Source organism: Helicoverpa zea, chromosome 27 (genome assembly GCF_022581195.2).
Source record: "Helicoverpa zea isolate HzStark_Cry1AcR chromosome 27, ilHelZeax1.1, whole genome shotgun sequence".
Taxonomy (NCBI): domain Eukaryota; kingdom Metazoa; phylum Arthropoda; class Insecta; order Lepidoptera; family Noctuidae; genus Helicoverpa; species Helicoverpa zea.
In genome coordinates this window covers 4254885-4272757 of record NC_061478.1, presented here as the reverse complement: position 1 = coordinate 4272757, position 17873 = coordinate 4254885, and the positions used below count along the sequence as shown (strand labels likewise).

The window sequence follows — 17873 nt, the reverse complement described above, 5'->3', positions numbered from 1 at the left end:
GCAGTTTTCAGTCAGATATTTAATGGTAGCTACATTTTTTATACTCTTGCGACACCCTACACTCGTTAAAAAATAAAACAACAAAATAATTACAAAACAATATTTAATTCGAAACCCCACATTCACTTCATGTGTATCATGTGCGCTAGCGACCAGTCATGCTTGAGTTCCGCCACATCTTCCACCTTCACCCCGGCAGCCGTCACCACGCCCAGTTGGAACCGGCTACGCTTTTCTCTTTCTAAAGTATGTTTCATTTTACTGCCTTGCCTAATTATAATTACCATGAAGAATCGCTGTTTGTAATTAACTTATGATTTAACTTGTTTTCACGTAGTTTTCTCCAAGATATTTGATGTTATGTATGTCTCCTAATACAATAAATAGGAAAAATCTTTTTGTTTAATCGTATCGGAATCCGATTACAAAATATATCTCTGCTGGGAAGCCAGACTATCCCCGACCCGAGCAACATAGGCTATATTATCCGGGTACGGGAAGAAGTTTCCCCGAAACAAATAAAGACAGTTCACTAAAAACCCACTGATCTTTTTCATATAGTTTTCAAATCTCTCAAATTTAATAGGAAAGAGGTATAGGTTCCTACCTATATTTTTACACACTTGCGATGGCTCTCTAAAAATAAAACAACAAAATAATTACAAAACAATATTTAATTCGAAACCCACATTCACTTCATGTGTATCATGTGCGCTAGCGACCAGTCGTGCTTGAGTTCCGCCACATCTTCCACCTTGACCCCGGCAGCCGTCACCACGCCGAGTTGGAACCGCTGGAAGGCGCGGGCGTCGCGGTAGAATAGAACCTCCATGCATTTGCGGACTAGGGCTCTGAGGAGAAGAGAAAGATAGAATTTATACGATGGAAACTTAATGAATGGGAAAAATAATGGTGTTTAGACCAATTTTGGGACATGGTGGTCTGGATATCGAAGATGAGCTAGTTGCGCAGTCTCGGTCATATTTTAGTGCACAAGCGCAGACACAGGTGCACTCACTATTCCTTCACGCTCATAGCCCGATGGGACGGCAATCCGAACACGACTTGAGAGTTATCTGACAACTTCTTAGGTCTGACAACATAGGTCTTAGGAGATACGGGTGCATCACCACTAATTTCCACACTATATGCAGGAAAAAATGGGCGGCTCCAAAAAAGGAGTATGAAAGCGTTACCAGTAATATTTCTCGTCCTGAACTCTTACATTTTGGCGACGCTTCTTTGTTATGACATCTCTGCTATTAATTTTATTCTCCATGGGTATAGCGGAAACAGAATACCAGCAACTTACTTAGCACCCTCTTCATCCAAGTTGCCCTTGTCAACAGCCTCGCGAACCAGAGGAGTCGCCATGTACGCGCCGAGACCGGTGGCGATGGCTGCGTCTTCGTAAGCTGTGCCTAGCTTGTCTACTGCGCCTAGGAAAGGCTCTCCGTCCTGTGGGGATTATGAAACTACTGTAGGAAGGCAAAAGTAATAATGTGAGAGATAGACAGGTAGTTAAAAAAAAAATCTTGGTGACAGTTTTAAGAAAGAAATTAACAAGGTTTTATTTTTTTTCTTATTACTTCAGAAATGGTAAATAACTTTGGCATGAAACATTGAGTTCTGGGACACCCTGTAAATAGGTACTTATATGAATTTGTGGTTTTACATCAAACATCACAAGAGGATGGTGTGAAATTTAAAAACTTCTTTGGGCTTCACCACTAAGTCTTATGGACCACAAAATGTACATATTCTCATCATTATAACCTCTCCAACATACTATCCCACTTTGTTTCAGCCTAAAAAGTCCACTGCTGGAGAAAGACCTCCCTCAAGACCTACGCTTATCTAAACTTTATTTGCAAATCACACATACTGTTAGTTGCAGAGAGGTCCATTATAATTAAAGCTTCATTAAATCGATAGCTAACACTTTTTATCTTGTTGACAAAGCTGCTGTGTTGTCTGTTGCTGATTCTTTAAAGAACTTGAATGGACCTTTGTACGACTGACGGATAGTGACTAGAACCGCTCAATATGCATGTCCAACTGTTGAATCTCAGATTACTTAATATTTACTACAGTTGAATGTATGTGTCACCATGAGCAACAGACCTGCATGCCAGCGACAACGTAGTTGCTCCACAAGGGGTCCATCTTGCTGCGTTTGTTGTACAGAACGCGGGTCAGCCAGCAGTGCAAGGAGCGCGGCTTCAGGTGCAGACCGTCGCCGATGCATTGCTCATCAATACTGGGGAATATTGAGATAAGGTTCTTTAATACTAGGACTGTTTTTAGGGTTCTTTCATATTGGATGTTTTGTATATTTAGCATCACTAAGAAAAACCTAACTTCTGATGAGAAAAGCACATATGTGTAGAACTATGTAATTTGTATTTCATCTATTGCTTACATAATATTTGTTTTATTACCTTGTCCCAAAGAGAAACATAATATAATACAAAAGATTGGTGAAGGTTCATCGAATTATCAGTTAATGCAGACATGGTGACATTTATTGAACCCAGCATCCATGTAAGACTTTTCACCATCAACAACACATTTGGAAAAGATAGGCTGATGACTATTTGTTTAACCACATTCTAAAATAAACCTCTTTCTAAATATCTATATGATTACCGCATAATACTTACATCTTCTGTTCAATAATGTCCTTCAAGTACTGGTAGTCAGCATAATCACCACCGTTACCCAGCAGAATCAGATCATTCACCTTCAAGACACGGGGGCAGTCACGGAACCTGGCTAACGTGCCATATGAACCGAGGGTGTCGGCTGCGATCACACAGCCTTTGTCAAACTTGACTCCGATGACTGTGGTTGTGGTGGTGATTGGGGTGGCTGAACTGAAAGGGAAATTAGGTTATTTTAGTACCTTTTTGTGATGGTTACTATGGTATGTGTGTTCCGGTAATGTTTTAGGATTGATAAATGAGAGATGCAGCATTTAACTATAGAATGATGAGGAAATAAACTCAAACTCAAAATATTTATTTGCATGTTAAGGTTGTACAGTTCTTAGATACAGGTTTACGTTCAGCTTAACGGCCTTTTGCAGGCGTTGCAAAATGTGAGGGCTTATACTCTACTTATTGCTAAAATACTGTCTATTACTTATATTCTAGACATAAACATATAGAGAAAGGATAGTCTTGTGGGATAAAATTATGGTGTCAATGAGTTAAATGGTCCTCGTTTATGTTGGAAAACTTGGCTCACCATGACTGACGAATTTCAAGTTTACAGTTTAACATTGATTAAGCGGACGTAGTATTGAGTGAAAATAATCATTGTTTTAACATAAAAAAAGAAGAATATTGTTTATATCTACTTACTGAGCTTTGAATTCCTGTACTGGGTGAGTATTGGGTCCGAAGCCTGCCGAGTTTCCAGGGAAGTTGTAGAACGCTCCTGGGGCAGGGCCATTCTGCCAGAAGGGCGCAGGGTTCATCATATCGCCCATAAATGCCATTTTATCAATAATATTCTAATTTATTTTATAGTAAAATACTTTTTGTTACAAAATAGTGAATTGCACACAATGACAAGCCGCAACGAATTTGACGGAAAATGACAAACAGTTTTTGATAACATTTCGTTACACAGCACGATTTTTTTATGGAATCTTCATAATATTATGTAATTTTGGTCTTTTATTTATAAGGATAAAGCTATATTATATATTTTTGAAAAAAAAAATAGTTCACGTGCAATTTATTGTTATTGTTATAATAAAATAAACGAGATTACGAGACAAAACGTAAAGTACATAAACGGAACGTACTGAATCGTTCAGAAAGTTTCACATTGCAGAGAAGAGGAATGATCCGAAAATAAATAATTTACAGCAAAAATGAGTTCTTGTTATTAACCGTGAAACTTTAACTATGTTTTTATGAAATAAATGCTTTATTAGCAGAAATACCTACGGTAAAATTTTGAATATTGGAAACTTTTGTTCGACCTGCATACAACTTCATATCAGTCACCGGCATAAATTTTCTGAACGAAATGTAACTTCGATGATGTATTGCTAAGTTCACGTTCTTTCAATTTCCTCTCAAAAGATTGACACAACAAAATGTCTAAAAGAGGTTCGTGAATTTAATAAAAATCCATTTAGATCGTGTTATTTCGCGCTAAAATTTATAAGAAAGCATGTGTGAATCGAAACTAGTATCATATCTGTTTAGAAGGCACAAATATTTTCGTTATCCACTTTGTATTTCGTGAGTAGAAGTGTTGTGATGAAAAATGTATGAAGTGTGGTTTTTCTGTTTTAAGGACGTGGTGGTTCCGCGGGAGCGAAGTTCCGCATCTCCCTGGGTCTCCCTGTTGGAGCCGTTATCAACTGCGCAGACAACACAGGTTAGCACGAGTTTGTTTTAGAACACTAACATAACCTATTCAGGCACGTTTGACTGAACACTGATGATGATACTTTACGGACGCACTGTGTGTGTTGATATCATAATGATTTCTTCCTTGGCTGTGTCTGAAGTTGTTCGGTTAATAAAACATAACAAATTGCCGCCCTAACCTATTTGTATCTGAAGGGCGAAGAAATTTTTATCTCATATCAGTTCAATAAAGGGCCTTGTTGCTACAATCATGATAGAAAGTAGGCCATGAAGGGATCCAACCCAGTTTCAGAATACTAATGCCTACATTTCGAAACATGACCTCAAAAACATGAATTACATACATGTTTGCTCTCTAAAGGCAGCAAATAAAACCAAAACAAAGAACATTTAGTACTGGCTGAATAGTATAGTAGTCCTACCAAAGAGTCCAAAAGCAATACAAAAACAGTTAAGGACTCATTCATAGTTATGTTTTACCTCTTGTCTATGGCAAAACTTTCTATTCAATACCTCTTTACTGAAATATTTTTCCGTAATATCTTTCAGGAGCCAAGAACCTGTATGTGATCGCCGTGCAGGGTATCAAGGGTCGCCTGAACAGGCTTCCCGCTGCTGGATCTGGAGACATGATCGTTGCTACCGTCAAGAAAGGCAAACCTGAACTAAGGAAAAAGGTATATTGTATTGAGGATTGTTGTAAAAGCATGCTGCTTTTTTTTAATGATGTTTGCACATAAGTAGATAGTTGAAGCAAATAATAAAGAAAGCTTTGACAATTTCAAAAGCTGTCAAAACAGAGAAACTAAAGTTTTCTTTGTACAAAAAATTCAAAACAGAAAGCTTTTAATAATAAATTGTTTATGTATTCATAAAGCACTGGTACTCGGCTGCATCCAGTTAGACTGGAAGCAGACCCCAACATAGTTGGGAAAAGGCTTGGATGATGATGTATTCATAAACACAGTATGAAATTATGCCGATTTAAAATAGAATAACAGATGGTACGTTTATAAAATTTTTGACAAAAATATAGCAAATGGAACATAAATATGAAGGGTATATTGGGGTATTTTCAACTTAATCTAATTTTACAGAGTTTGATACTGACCAATCTTATGAGCTTTAAGATACATAGTAGGCTGAATGCATGAATGCTTGCTATTTCAGGAAGTATTTGTCTCATACAGTATCTAAAAAAGATTCAATTAAATGAGAGATCTAGATTTTCTGTTATGGAGTTACCATGATGATATGCCATAGGGTTTCGCTAACAATTTACATCTGAACTGAGAATTCAGTGTGTTGATATGCCTTGGCTGACTGAGTGACTCCATTTACTAACAAAGAATGAATATCCTAATACATAAGCCCTGTCTATGACCAGAGTTTTTGTATTCTAACCCCTTAATGAAGAAATGAAATGAATGAAAAATAAATGAAGTTGGATGTAAATGCAATTTTGTGCAAAACAAATTGTAACTTACTATATAATTGCTATGAAAGAAGCATGAATTTTGTATTTATTAGTGTAAGAAGTTAGTGATACAAAACACTACAACTACCCTTCTATTTTTCTGAAAAATTAAATAGTTCAAGATATTTGCAAAAATCAAATCAATGCATTTTCTGTTAAAAGAATTTCAAAAACACTCAAAAATGACAATGACATTTATTTAAGGAATCACATTTTCCCTCCTTGAAATCAAGAATTTCACACCTACATATATAAAATCAATTTGTTGTTTGTTTCCAGGTAATGCCAGCAGTGGTGATCAGACAACGGAAACCGTTCAGAAGGCGGGACGGTGTGTTCATATACTTCGAAGATAACGCAGGCGTCATAGTGAACAACAAGGGCGAGATGAAAGGCTCGGCCATCACCGGCCCCGTGGCTAAGGAGTGCGCGGATCTGTGGCCCCGTATCGCGTCTAACGCCAGCTCTATCGCTTGAATAATATACGGTTAAGATTATATGTGTGTTTTATTGGTTTTTTTGGTGTTCCCTGCGGTTTTAGCAGCATCTTGAGATATTATAATTAAATTATCTGACTACGCACGGATAGTGCTGCAGCTTTTGTAAAAGAGTAACATCTACTTATGCTGTCAATCCCGTTATAATTTTTAATTAAACAACTGGGGTAGGTTCATAAAGTATGTAGGAAGGTAGTGCAATACATTGCACGAGAATAGCAATCGTAAATAAATTCAACCATAGAACTTATTAAAAATTAACATTAACCTAACACGGATAATATTGCTTTTACCACAGATTATATAATAGTTACCTTCTACTACTAAATGAAGCCGCCTGAATGAATATTCTCGAACTAAAAACAGAAGCTAGAGTCTATATTCTAGAGCCAATGGTTTCCAACTTTTCCTATGTACTACTTCAAGAGAGACTTCAAACTTGCGCACCCCTTGTCTGTTCTAAGTTGAGAATTTTCATTGGATAGGTACCTAATTTTCATCAATCGGGTGATACATCTAGTCTATTTAGATCATTTTTTTTTTAAGAAAAGGGGTGAGTAGAGTATGAAACTAATCCCATCATTCAACAGATACAGCAATCAGTAGAAGTCTGCCACTCCAATGGCCACTCTTTAATCATAATTTTGAATAATTAATTAGTATCGATTGCTAAAAGGTGTCTGTCAACTCATTACGAATATAAAATTGGTAAAGGTCAGTTTCCTGCAACGGAGAAATAATAAAAAGTCGACAATGACGATAAGGGACAATAAGAAAATTATACCGAAATTCATACCAAAGTTGTCCAAAAAATGTGGAACGCTTCACGATTTTGCGTGTCATCCTTGCGCAGGGGCCATGCTAATCTTCTCTGTATCGTTCCAATTTTAGTATATGTACTGCCGAAGCAAGTACGACTATCTTGCACAAAATTCTAAACATTTTTTTGCTGCATAGAAAACTTTGATAGCGCGATGTAGGACTTCATACATTTCTGGACTGTTGTATGAAACTTGAATACAGCGCCATCTATACGAACTTTAAAGAGAAATAGTTTCCGATTTGATATTCACTGTTCCTGGTGACAAACGGACGGCTAGTGGAATCTTATATAGTATGGGGTTTCCGTTCATAGCATGAATATCTTGGACTGTGGATTTGATTAGGTCCAGTTTGCAAAAAAAGACTCACTTTTCAGGAGAAAATAAAACAACAAAATTGTGTTTTCAGGTTTATTGTATTTAAGTATGCGTTGCACACGTTAAAATATTTTACCATTTTTTAAAGCTTATTCAAAAAATAAAAACATTTTCATTCGTATTACAGTACTCTTAACACGAAACTGTAAAATTTCCGCATTTTTTTAATACTTTTAAAAGAAAAAAAAAACCTTTAACTCGTTTTGCGAGCTGCTTTATTCCGAGGGCGTTTTTCTTTCTTATTTTCGATAATCAATCGAGCCATGCGCAATACAGATACGGAGAAACAAGTAATAATAGCGTTTCTTAGATAATTATTAATCTTCATATTTTCGTTATAACAGTACTATATTACGAATTTACAATGTTGATATTTTTTATTAAATTTTAAGCGTTTTCTGCCGCTAATTTAGCTTGAGCTTGCTTCATTTTGAGTCGGCGTTGGCTGCGTTTTTTCGCTAAAGGTATGCTGCCTACTAATTTGCCTTTCTTTTGTAGGGCTATCAGTTTGGCTGATTTGCTCTGTAATAGAAATATTTTTGGTTAATTTATTTGGATTTCTTGGAGTTACCTTGAATTGAGTAGGTGAGAAGAAAACATGCTGCGTCGATCCCAAATAAAATTGGGATAAGGGCAGAAAGATGATGATCATGGGTTAAGAAATATCAGATAGGCAGTCGCTCAATGTAAAACACTCGAATTCAGCTGTATCCAACCCCAACATAGTTAGGGAAAGTCTAGGCAGATGACCTGCTGATTTTATGAATATATTTTATTTAATATTGAACTTAGTATTTTTTTATTTAAATAACAAATAATGTGATTACTTACCTTAGCACCTGCTTTTGTTACTTTTCCTTTTTTCGGTGCCGTGTACAATACATTTATTCGCTTATTGCCCAGCATTGAATGGTGCTTCGATAATGCAAACTGAAAATAAAATAATTATTAGTAACAAGAAGAATTCGCCCATTTTCTTAAAGATACCATCCATCTTCATGCAAAATTTTATCCTAATTGGTTCATCCGTTTTAGCGCAACAAACAATCTCACTTTCTTTACTAATATTATTAAGTTGAGTTTGTTTACTTGATCACGCTAATCTTAGGAATTGCTGGAGAGATTTGACAAAATCTTTGAATTTCATATAGCTCTTTTATTGAGAAATATCGTTTCTCAATACTACTTTCTCAAGGCTACTTTTTATCTGGGTTCGTGGGATGCGGGTGAAACTGCTGGCATAAAGCTGGTTTGGTATAAAATTTCAGAAAATCTTACCTCATAGCTAGGTTCATTGCTAAGCTCCAAATAAGCGATGGCATTCTTCTTGCCTTCCAATGCTTTGGGAATGCGAATGTCTATGATGTGTTCATTCATCTCCGAGAAGTGGTTTATTATCTGTAGTTAAGAAAAAAGTTATGTTGAATATACTTAGTTTAACTCAACATTAATAAGAGTTAGAAGTGATGTAATTTGTGCCAGATGATTGCTCAAATACCAGTAAAAACATGGAAAAGCAGTTGTTAATGTTTCAATCTTCATTTATAGTGCCAAAACTTTCAGTCTGTTTTCAGGTATACTGAATTCTTTGTTGGCATTTTATATGTTGTATACATGTGGTACATTTCATAAAAAATAAAAAATATGGACCCTGTAGGGCACAGCACAGCTTAAAAAAGTTGGGATTGCTATTTAGTAGCCTACTGTAAAGATTATTATATTTATACAATGTTTTAGAGTGCATGTTATGATGTTAGTGCTTTTCATGCTTTTTTCTCTCAGTGGTAGGTATTTATAAAAAAAAATTGTTGCATTCTAATCTATGCTCACCTTTTCCTTATCCACATCAAGGGGCAAGTTCCCTAAAAACACAACATATCTCTTTGGACCCTTAGTTTTCTTAACCAACTGCTCTCTTTTCTCCGTCTTCTCTTTCTTCACGCTATCTTTTTCTTTATCTTCAATCTTTTTAGCCTTTGTGTCTTCTTCAACATTTTTTTTTACCTTTTCCGGCTTAGCTTTCGGAGCGGCCAAGGATTTTTCTTTCAATGCAGTTTTAAGAAGATTGTATAATATACGTATACGTCTCAGTTCTGAATCGGTAAGATTGGGGGATCCCTTGAGAATTGATTGGATTTTGTTGTGAATTATTTCTGGTACGACCACATTGGACGTACCTTGCAGTGATTCTCTTATGGCTTGACGGATTCTACCTGTAAAAGTTTGTTATGTAATTTTAAATGAAACAGATATGTTCTTTTTTCAAGTATAACCCCTTGTGTGTAGATCCATGCGAAATACAATTGATTTTCTATTGTTCTTTAATTTGCGGCATACAAGAGGTTTAGTTAAGGGATTATGAGGGATATGGAAGGAAGTGTTAAGGGATGATCACTGAAAAATAAACATCGTAGCAATAGGCAGTGGTCAAAAATTTAGAAATTACTATGCTATCACTTTGTCTAACCAAGGGGTATTGGGTTGTCCGGGTAACTGGGTTGAGGGGGTCAGATAGGGCAGTCGCTCCTTGTAAAGCAATGATACTCAGCTACATCCGGTTAGACTGGAAGCCGACCCCAACATAGTTGGGAAAGAGGCTTGGAGGATGATGACTATGCTATCACTTTGCTACGCTACTGTGTATGTATACTTATAACTGTATTTTTTTTGATAAAACTTTCAGTAAGAAATTCAACATTCAAAGCTACTACCTTCCGCCTGTTGTTTCACCGGTATCCAACCTACTCCACGCATCCGGATAAAAAGTTGCTTGCAGTCTTTCTCCATTAATTCATTTAAAAGCACTGAAAGAAATTTTCAAATTGGTCCAGCAGTTTCTGAGATTAGCTTTAGAATCTATACTTCTACACTAATTATAATAAAGAGGAAACATTTTTTTGTTTGTTTGTGGTTCCGAAACTACTGAACAAATTTAAAATTTTCTTTTAAAATTTTGGGTAGCTACACTATCCCCAATAAACATAAGCTATATTTTATCCAGGTACGAGAAGAAGTTCTCCTCGGACATGGGTGAAACCGTGGGAAATGGATAGTATTAGAAAATATACCTTTCTGATTATTAGTCATCTGTACTTTAAGGAATCTATCTATCAGTTCCTTGTTATTTAATATCGGATACTTTTCATTATCATTATCATTGGTTTCTTCCACCGGTTTTGGTTTCGGTCCAGTTTTCGAAGGTTTTAATGGATTTATAGTAGCTATGGTTTCCGTAGTGTCCAGTTTAATGTTTTTCTGTTCCGAAGTGGTGAATTTGGTTTTGGACTTTCTTTTACGTTTCAGTTTTGTAGCAGTGGGTGACGCTGAACGTTTTGATGTATCCATTCTGTAAATAAAAAATATATATAATACATAATGTTTTTATTATAAGTTTAGAAACGAAATATTGATCATTTACACAACATCTATTAAACATTGTTATAAAACATATTATGTACACTTACTATGAATTAGTAACATTATTAAAAAATTGCATCAAAAGTTTATACATTTATTTATTTATATAAGGCACACCAACAACTTATTCACAATAACTTTCAAAGGTTAGGTTGTACATAAAAAGGGCCTGTGTAAATAAATCAATTAAAGGTATGCTCATCAATCACAGTGAGACGTGATTAGACTATTAGTAACCAAAGAAAAAATTGAAAAATAAATTTGAAAATTACAAATTTCATACAATTACATTGAGATACATACATTAAGTTATTTTGCTAATGTTAAAAGTAAAAATACTAATACATAAGTATAAGTAAGTAAAAGTACTAATTAACGTCTACTATTTTTAGTTTAACCTCCATAGATACAAATTCACGTGCATATTTTGTTTACAATTTTTAGTTTATAATTTATGGTGTAGCTATTTTAACTTAAATGAATATTTAATGCAGTCTTAAATATGCTTTAATCTTTAAATTACGAACTTATTTGAGTAAATAAGCAGTGAAAACTCGAATCCAACTTGCGGTTTTCAAATTGTGACACGTGCAAACATTTTAAGACAGATTTCGAATATTAATAGAAATAGATGCGATACATACTTCATATTTTAACAAGCAGCCGCTGTTTATGTAAATTAGTGTAAGTTTTTCACTTATTTCATTGTAGTTTTCCGAAAAACTGGCAATTTTTTTGCTGTTTGTGATTTGTTTTGTTTTTTGACAGTCTAAATTTGATGAATGACAGATAACATGACGGATGGCAGACAACTGTCATTTCGTTTAGAAACAAAATTAATATCACGCTTGTTTGCAAAGGCAGAAGTTAATTTATTATTTATTCACAATATACATATTTACATTAATTGAAAATAAAATAAAATAAACTTATATATATATATACAACTTAAAACTAATACAGTGCATCAAAAAATTGCTCCTCATCGCTGTCACTGGGTAATGTACCCAAAAGACTGGCAGCATTGCCACGTTGGATGGCAATGCTCAACCTCTGTGCGAAAGAAAAGCCAGCCTTTGGGTCCCGGGAAGTGTCAACCAGGCGCTGGGAAATATCCCTGGCAAGAAGGTGCGCCCTCGGACCCCACGGCCCCAGAGTTTCAACCCCAAACGGCTCAAACATGTAATTGCCTATAAGGTTACTATATTTGCGCCGCTTGAGGTTCTCTGCTTGTGCAGCGGCGGAGCCAGCACAACATGCAGTTCCGGGAAGGTGAGATGGCGCAAGAGTGTCGACGCATGTCGCGTCCCACACTAAAGTCCTACCCACCTTCCACGGAAATAGCGACATGCCGTCTGGTCTCTTGCCAACGTCGCGTGCCAAGCCATTTGGTTCGAGTACGGCTGGCACGCCGACGGCAACAAGAGCGCGACGGATCACGTCGTTTATGTTGGCATGTCGTGGTATGCGGCCGGCACTCCGGCTGCACGACAGGCCGTGGTGACCGAGGCTGTTGACAGCTTCCCCGCAGTGGCAGCGATGAGGAGAGCAGCATGGAGCACCTAGTCGGAGGCAAACGACGAGTCTGAAGGTGGGGTGTCATCAAACATGGTGCCTGTGTTTGAGGACGGAAGTGCAAGAAGCCATAGACCCGACTCCCATTCACCCACAGCCAGTAGGCGCGCTCGCTCTGCAGAAGTAATTGACGTATCGATTAAACTTTTCCGTATTACTCTGCAGAGCGGCTCATCCCACTGTCTCTGGGAGGACAGGTTGGCGGGTAAGTCGGTGTTCGGGCATGCGACTTTCCAAGCATTTAAAGCCTCAGTCAGGCTTGGCACCTCAAAATTGGCCAGTGTGGTGGGTAATATTTTCTTGATCAATTTCTCAGTGCCATGGACCGAGGAAATAAAGGCTGGTAAACTTACACTGGAAATTTTACGGACGCCAAGTCCTCCCATACGGATGGGAAGAGTCGCTTGAGACCAAGCTCTGTCGTCCAAGGCCACATTTAAAATGGATGATAGTGTATGTCGTATAATTTCGTCGATTTTGTCCAAAAGGCTGGTGTGCTTCCATAAATGGGAAGCACGCAAGTTATACGTAAATTTTGGTCCAAAACAGCAGAACCGTATGATGGTGATGGCTGCATGCATATTAATTTTGAGTAGCCTTTCCGAAACATTATTAAAATTTTGAATTTTCTTCTCAATAAAATCCGAAAATGAATCTTCCAGTATAGGCGATCCAAGGAGGCAAAGAGAACTTTGGTCTATCGGTTTAATTTCAGGAGCTATTGAGAGGAAATTTTGAAGAATAGTCTGTCTGTCAATCGAGTCGGGTATAAAAAGTTCACATTTAGAAAGGTTGAGGTCGAGGCCAATGTCGTGGAATTTATCTTTTAGGAAAACTAAGTCATTAAGAACAGTATCTCTGTTGCCTCCCAGGGTCCCGTCGTCGAGATACCACACGTTAAATTCAGAATTTAGCTGCCGAATAATTGGGTTAATCGCCAAACTAAAAATCACAGGCGAAGGCAGAAGTTAATTTATTTTATTGATTTATTTGCCATTTATGTTTCCGTATTACCACGAATAACGAATTAGGTACATAAGTGTATTTCCTAAGGTTTGTTTGTTATAGCGTCAAATCAATTTCTCATGAAAACCTTCATTTAATTTCAAATTACAACAATTTTCAAAGTTAAGCTTTGAAAATTGACTAAACAGTCTCGATGCATCGCAGTTACGTTGACGCGACGCGACGCCCACTGATCACAACTGATCACTATGGATCACCATAGATTATACACTAATACTGATGGATCACTAGACCAACGAGGCGGACGTTACATGTTGTCTCTACTTGCTATCTTCTCACAAAAATAACAGCAATTAAAAAGTCGTATCCTACCTTAAATATTTAAACGATGACTGTTTGGTTATGAAACGGTGTTAAAGACATAATTCTGTTATTCGTGAGTCATTCGGCTTCCTATACATATTTAAGATAAATGAGTAGGTTTGTTATGATCTTTCTTTTCGATAGAAATGTTACGAAAGTGGACCCCTATAAGGATGTCAATGACTCACGTGCTAAATAAATATTCGTTAGTAGGATCTCTTATGACAGTTTACTTAAGTAGATAGGTTAATGGGTAATCGCCCAGTAGCCCAGCTGACCCCAACTTAGATTGCTTTGCATGGATGCTGTTTTTACAGCACCCTTACACAGAATAGAGGTGAACAAATGCGTTTCAACCCTTGTTCACCCATCCCCAGATTCTAGGAACAGGCATCTTACAATAGAAAATTGTTTATAAGACTTTAAATATTTTAGTGTCGATCATTTATTAAGGTATAGGTATATGCAGATAAGCAGAAGTGTCTTGAGGTACTTGGTGTTGACCGCAGTGGCGTAGCGTGGGTAGTGGGTATCTGCCGCCCGGGGCAGTTGTCGATTTTGCCGCCCCTTCCCGTGTATTTTTTTTAACAAGTGTTACTGGCCGTTTGTCATTTTTAACCGACTTCAAAAAAAGGTTTTTTTTTTGTATCGACGTTAAAAATCATCAAATGACCCTTCCCGCTGTGGGTTAGCAGCGGTGAGGGAGTGTCAGACTCTTACTGACTAAAAACCGTCGTGTTCCGTCGAAGGCCTTTTATATTCCATAGCCGCGGTAACTCTTTCGAACAGCCCGCAGCCTCGGCAGAAGGGGGAGGTTCTGAAGTAGACTTTTCTTTTATATCTTTGTTACTTGATTTCTTGAAGGCTTTAAAGTTCCAAATGCGCGAGCGAAGCGAGCGCGTAATTTTTCTCGGACTTAAACCAAATATTTTGTAAAATTTATCCCAAACGTACTTAACTTTTTGTTTGTTGACAAATGCAAAATTAAGCGCATACAGATTCTGAATGCGCGAGCGAAGCGAGCGCGAAATTTTAATTATTTTTTATTTAAGACTCAAAACCAAAATTACGTAAAATGTAGTGTCACGTGTGTTTTAAGTACCAAATTTTGACAATTGATAATTAATTTTAAGTTTAAAAAGTTTCAACTTTTTTGTTTAATGTTTTGTTATTGTTAGACAGTTTTATGTAGCGGCGCAGATACTAGTTGCGAACAATTTTTTTTAATTGGGTAAATTTTGCCGCCCCCTAAAAGCTGCTGCCCGGGGAATTCCCCCCCCCCCCCTGCCCCTCCCACGCTACGCCACTGGTTGACCGACATTGTTTGTTGTGTGTTTTAGGATATAAGTTATGTCGGGACACTTTTTACAAACGATCGATTAGCACCATGGTAAGTTATTAATATAACTACATACTATACATACACATAAGCCAGAAAGCTGATGAAGCTTTGAGTGCTTAAAATATCGTGAAGAGGGTATAAGGTATAGAAGATCGAGACAATGATATCTTAGGTAGGTATAATTATTCAGATCGACGCAGAAATTAAAGGAGTACCCGTTTGGGTGATTCTGTTTAATAAAAGTTTCGTTCTGTTCCACACTGCGAACTGTGAACTCTTCTGACTTTTAAGCTCTATCAAAAAAGTTTTAAACGTGTCATTGTAATAGGAAAATGCAATGTTACATTTACCATTTATCGAAGAAATCTTTAGGCTACTTTTTCCCAAATTACACTTGTGAAAGTGGTTCGTATGGTGCCAGTTGTTTAAACATTCTAAATCTGTTAGACTAATTTTAAATAAGAATGGAGGAAAAACGGTCTAACACATTTCAATATACGATAATTTTATTTTGGTTTTAGTGTTAGTCGGTTTATTTCTTAACCTACTTAATTTCAGAATGTATTTTCCTTCAACGAAATCAATATTTGTATTTTTGGCATTAGTATTTTTCCTTACATCAGTGAACAGTATTCAAATTATCTTGACGCAAAGGAGGTTGCAGGCATTCAAAAATTCTGCCTGCGCCATTGATTGTAAAAATGCGAATAAGGACCTGCTCACACCGCGCTTTTTAACTGTCGATGCGCATTTTAGCGACACACAAGCGAGTCAGACGCAGCCTATAGGCCTTCTGTCGGGACTGCGGGATTGTTCGAAAGAGTTACCGTTGCCCTGTTACATAAAAAGCCTACGAAGGAACACGATGGATTTTTAGTCAGTAAAAGTCTGACACTCCCTCACCGCTGCTTACCCACAGAGGGAGGGGTCATTTGATGATTTTTGCCATCGCTAAAAGAAAGGGCTTATCACACCACGTTTTTTAACACCTGTGTGTGACGTTGACGCGCATTTTAGCGACACAAGACTATAATAGGCTTTTGTACGCATGTACCCTATAAATTTAAATGCGCTTGCGTAGCGATAGAAACAGCAACAAACTGCTCTATAGGATAAAGCATGCTATTTACAAATCTTGGTGTGTATATGCCCTAAGAGCACTATAATCTTTACAATATTGTTTTTACTCGAAAGTCTATTTTATAATAAATTAACCGCCTTTTTGGAAGAAAATAAAAATCTTCGAATATAAATACTAAACACTGACTAAAACCACAAGCCAGCAGATTCCATTGATATAAATTAAATCTCTTGGCAAGTTAATTGGCCACCCGGGAGGATGCCATTTGTCAATGAGGACTACTTTACCTCTTTCCTTCTTGCCAACAGTAACCAGAATAGTATCAATTTGTCAGCTCTCAAGCACGATAGTAAAGTAAGATTTAGACTTAGATTTGCGAGGAATCTGGTTTATACATACATTTATTTATTAATCACATCACATAGTTACTTTGCCCCTGTAGACTTGTAATATTCTATCTATTCTAATAGAGTTTAGTAACGCCTCATCTTTTGAAATATTTGACTGTTTTTTGTTTAGAATAGGTAATATAAACTTCGTTCTCCTCTGTCCGTCCATCCATTTGCCACCAGGCTGAACCTATCTTATGAACCATGATAAAAATTGTAAGCCACTTCTGTGTTATTCATTGAGTCTGATTTGATCAGTACTATTATAAACGCGAAAGTTGTGTGTATGGATGTTTTTTCCTTTTACACGCAAAACTACTGTCTACTAAGTTAATAATGTCAAAATCGAATAGAAATCGAGTCGCAATATGATCGCAATAGCAGTTTTAACCATATCGGGCATTCTGCTACTAATAAAAGACCAATCGTATTCGATTGACATTTGATTGGTGTGCGATTGGTCTGCTATTTTGGTGATTTTGGTCTATACGGTAGTTTGCTGTACAATCATTTTGCAATCGTAAATCATTTGCAGACAAAATGATTCATTATTGCATGACAGAAAAGGATAAAAACGTTTATTTCAAAGAAAAAATAGCGGAATGCCACATACGCTTCAATCGTAATCGAGTCGGGATTGGATCTCAGTCGAATCGAGTCGAACATGAATCGTATGTCGCTTAAGTAAAATTAGGAGAATCGGGCCCCTGAATGGCTTTGATGAAACTTGACAGTAATGTAGCTTATACCTAGATAGGGGAAAACCGGGAGACTTGCCCAGGTGGGAGAGTTGAACCACTTTTCAAAATTGTAGTTGAATTTATCGCGAACGAAACGCGAGCGTGCATTGGTCGCACTCAAGAGGCCAATCATAAGTATGCAGCCATTTTGCATCTTAGTGGTGTAGTTCGTCAGTGACAATGTAAAAAGTGTTTTTGTTGCTGCGGAGTGTATTTTCTTGTTTTAAGTAGTTTTGTGATTGCTGTCATATTTATTGAGGTACGTATTGTATGTTGCTATTATTATATTGCCAAACAAATGTAGTTTGACGTATGCTTAGTGTTTTTTCTCTACGATCTAAGGTTTTTCTTTGTCATAATCTAAATGGGGAATTAGTGTGAGCGGGAGAGTTGCACCAGGGTGGACGCAGGAGACTTGCTCAATGGTTTATGTCTC

The 17873-nt window shown here is 36.9% G+C and overlaps 4 protein-coding genes and 1 non-coding gene across 8 annotated transcripts in view; 2 read left to right on the top strand and 3 right to left on the bottom strand.

Moving 5' to 3' along the window:
• Window positions 1-86: 86 nt before the first annotated feature.
• On the bottom strand, window positions 87-3609 carry LOC124643568 (proteasome subunit beta type-4). 3 transcript variants are annotated; one of them, XM_047182596.1, is made up of 6 exons: window positions 3366-3609; window positions 2664-2876; window positions 2125-2260; window positions 1313-1458; window positions 755-851; window positions 87-185 (listed from the first exon to the last, which is right to left on the bottom strand). In XM_047182596.1, the coding sequence occupies exons 1-6, from the start codon at window positions 3500-3502 to the stop codon at window positions 123-125; spliced, it is 792 nt and encodes a 263-aa protein (XP_047038552.1). In that variant the 5' UTR covers window positions 3503-3609; the 3' UTR covers window positions 87-122. The 3 variants fall into 3 exon arrangements, with proteins under 3 accessions (XP_047038552.1, XP_047038551.1, XP_047038548.1); XM_047182595.1 differs by having other exon boundaries at window positions 87-206; window positions 776-851; XM_047182592.1 differs by lacking the exon at window positions 87-185 and having other exon boundaries at window positions 657-851; window positions 3366-3608.
• A 362-nt stretch (window positions 3610-3971) lies between these two features.
• Window positions 3972-6365, top strand: LOC124643571 (60S ribosomal protein L23). Its single transcript, XM_047182600.1, has 4 exons — window positions 3972-4124; window positions 4315-4398; window positions 4941-5068; window positions 6148-6365. The coding sequence occupies exons 1-4, from the start codon at window positions 4112-4114 to the stop codon at window positions 6343-6345; spliced, it is 423 nt and encodes a 140-aa protein (XP_047038556.1). The 5' UTR covers window positions 3972-4111; the 3' UTR covers window positions 6346-6365.
• An 808-nt stretch (window positions 6366-7173) lies between these two features.
• LOC124643578 lies at window positions 7174-7280 on the bottom strand. The gene has a single exon (XR_006985956.1). It is a non-coding gene; the product is annotated as a U6 spliceosomal RNA (small nuclear RNA).
• A 303-nt stretch (window positions 7281-7583) lies between these two features.
• Window positions 7584-11780, bottom strand: LOC124643460 (nucleolin-like). Its single transcript, XM_047182450.1, has 6 exons — window positions 11626-11780; window positions 10633-10910; window positions 9395-9777; window positions 8843-8962; window positions 8396-8494; window positions 7584-8086 (listed from the first exon to the last, which is right to left on the bottom strand). Exons 1-6 carry the CDS (start codon window positions 11628-11630, stop codon window positions 7952-7954), a joined length of 1020 nt encoding a protein of 339 aa, XP_047038406.1. The 5' UTR covers window positions 11631-11780; the 3' UTR covers window positions 7584-7951.
• A 5779-nt stretch (window positions 11781-17559) lies between these two features.
• LOC124643423 (serine proteinase stubble) overlaps window positions 17560-17873 on the top strand; it is a 51496-nt gene continuing 51182 nt past the window's right edge. The window contains exon 1 of one of the 2 annotated variants that reach the window (XM_047182409.1): window positions 17560-17696. The gene's annotated coding sequence lies outside the window, so the exon portion shown is untranslated. The remainder of the gene's footprint in view (window positions 17697-17873) is intronic. The other variant, XR_006985942.1, reaches the window with a different exon arrangement.

Coding starts and splice junctions, on each gene's coding strand:
- LOC124643568 (XM_047182596.1), bottom strand. CDS start 3,502: ATGGCATTTATGGGCGATATGATGAACCCTGCGCCCTTCTGGCAGAAT. Junction 2,261..2,663: donor GACATTATTGAACAGAAGAT/GTAAGTATTATG, acceptor AATATTCCCCAG/TATTGATGAGCAATGCATCG. Junction 186..754: donor TGACGGCTGCCGGGGTCAAG/GTGGAAGATGTG, acceptor GCCGGGGTGAAG/GTGGAAGATGTGGCGGAACT.
- LOC124643571 (XM_047182600.1), top strand. Junction 4,399..4,940: donor CAACTGCGCAGACAACACAG/GTTAGCACGAGT, acceptor AATATCTTTCAG/GAGCCAAGAACCTGTATGTG. Junction 5,069..6,147: donor AACCTGAACTAAGGAAAAAG/GTATATTGTATT, acceptor GTTTGTTTCCAG/GTAATGCCAGCAGTGGTGAT.
- LOC124643460 (XM_047182450.1), bottom strand. Junction 8,963..9,394: donor TTGATGTGGATAAGGAAAAG/GTGAGCATAGAT, acceptor TCTTAACTACAG/ATAATAAACCACTTCTCGGA. Junction 8,495..8,842: donor GCAATGAACCTAGCTATGAG/GTAAGATTTTCT, acceptor TTTTATTTTCAG/TTTGCATTATCGAAGCACCA.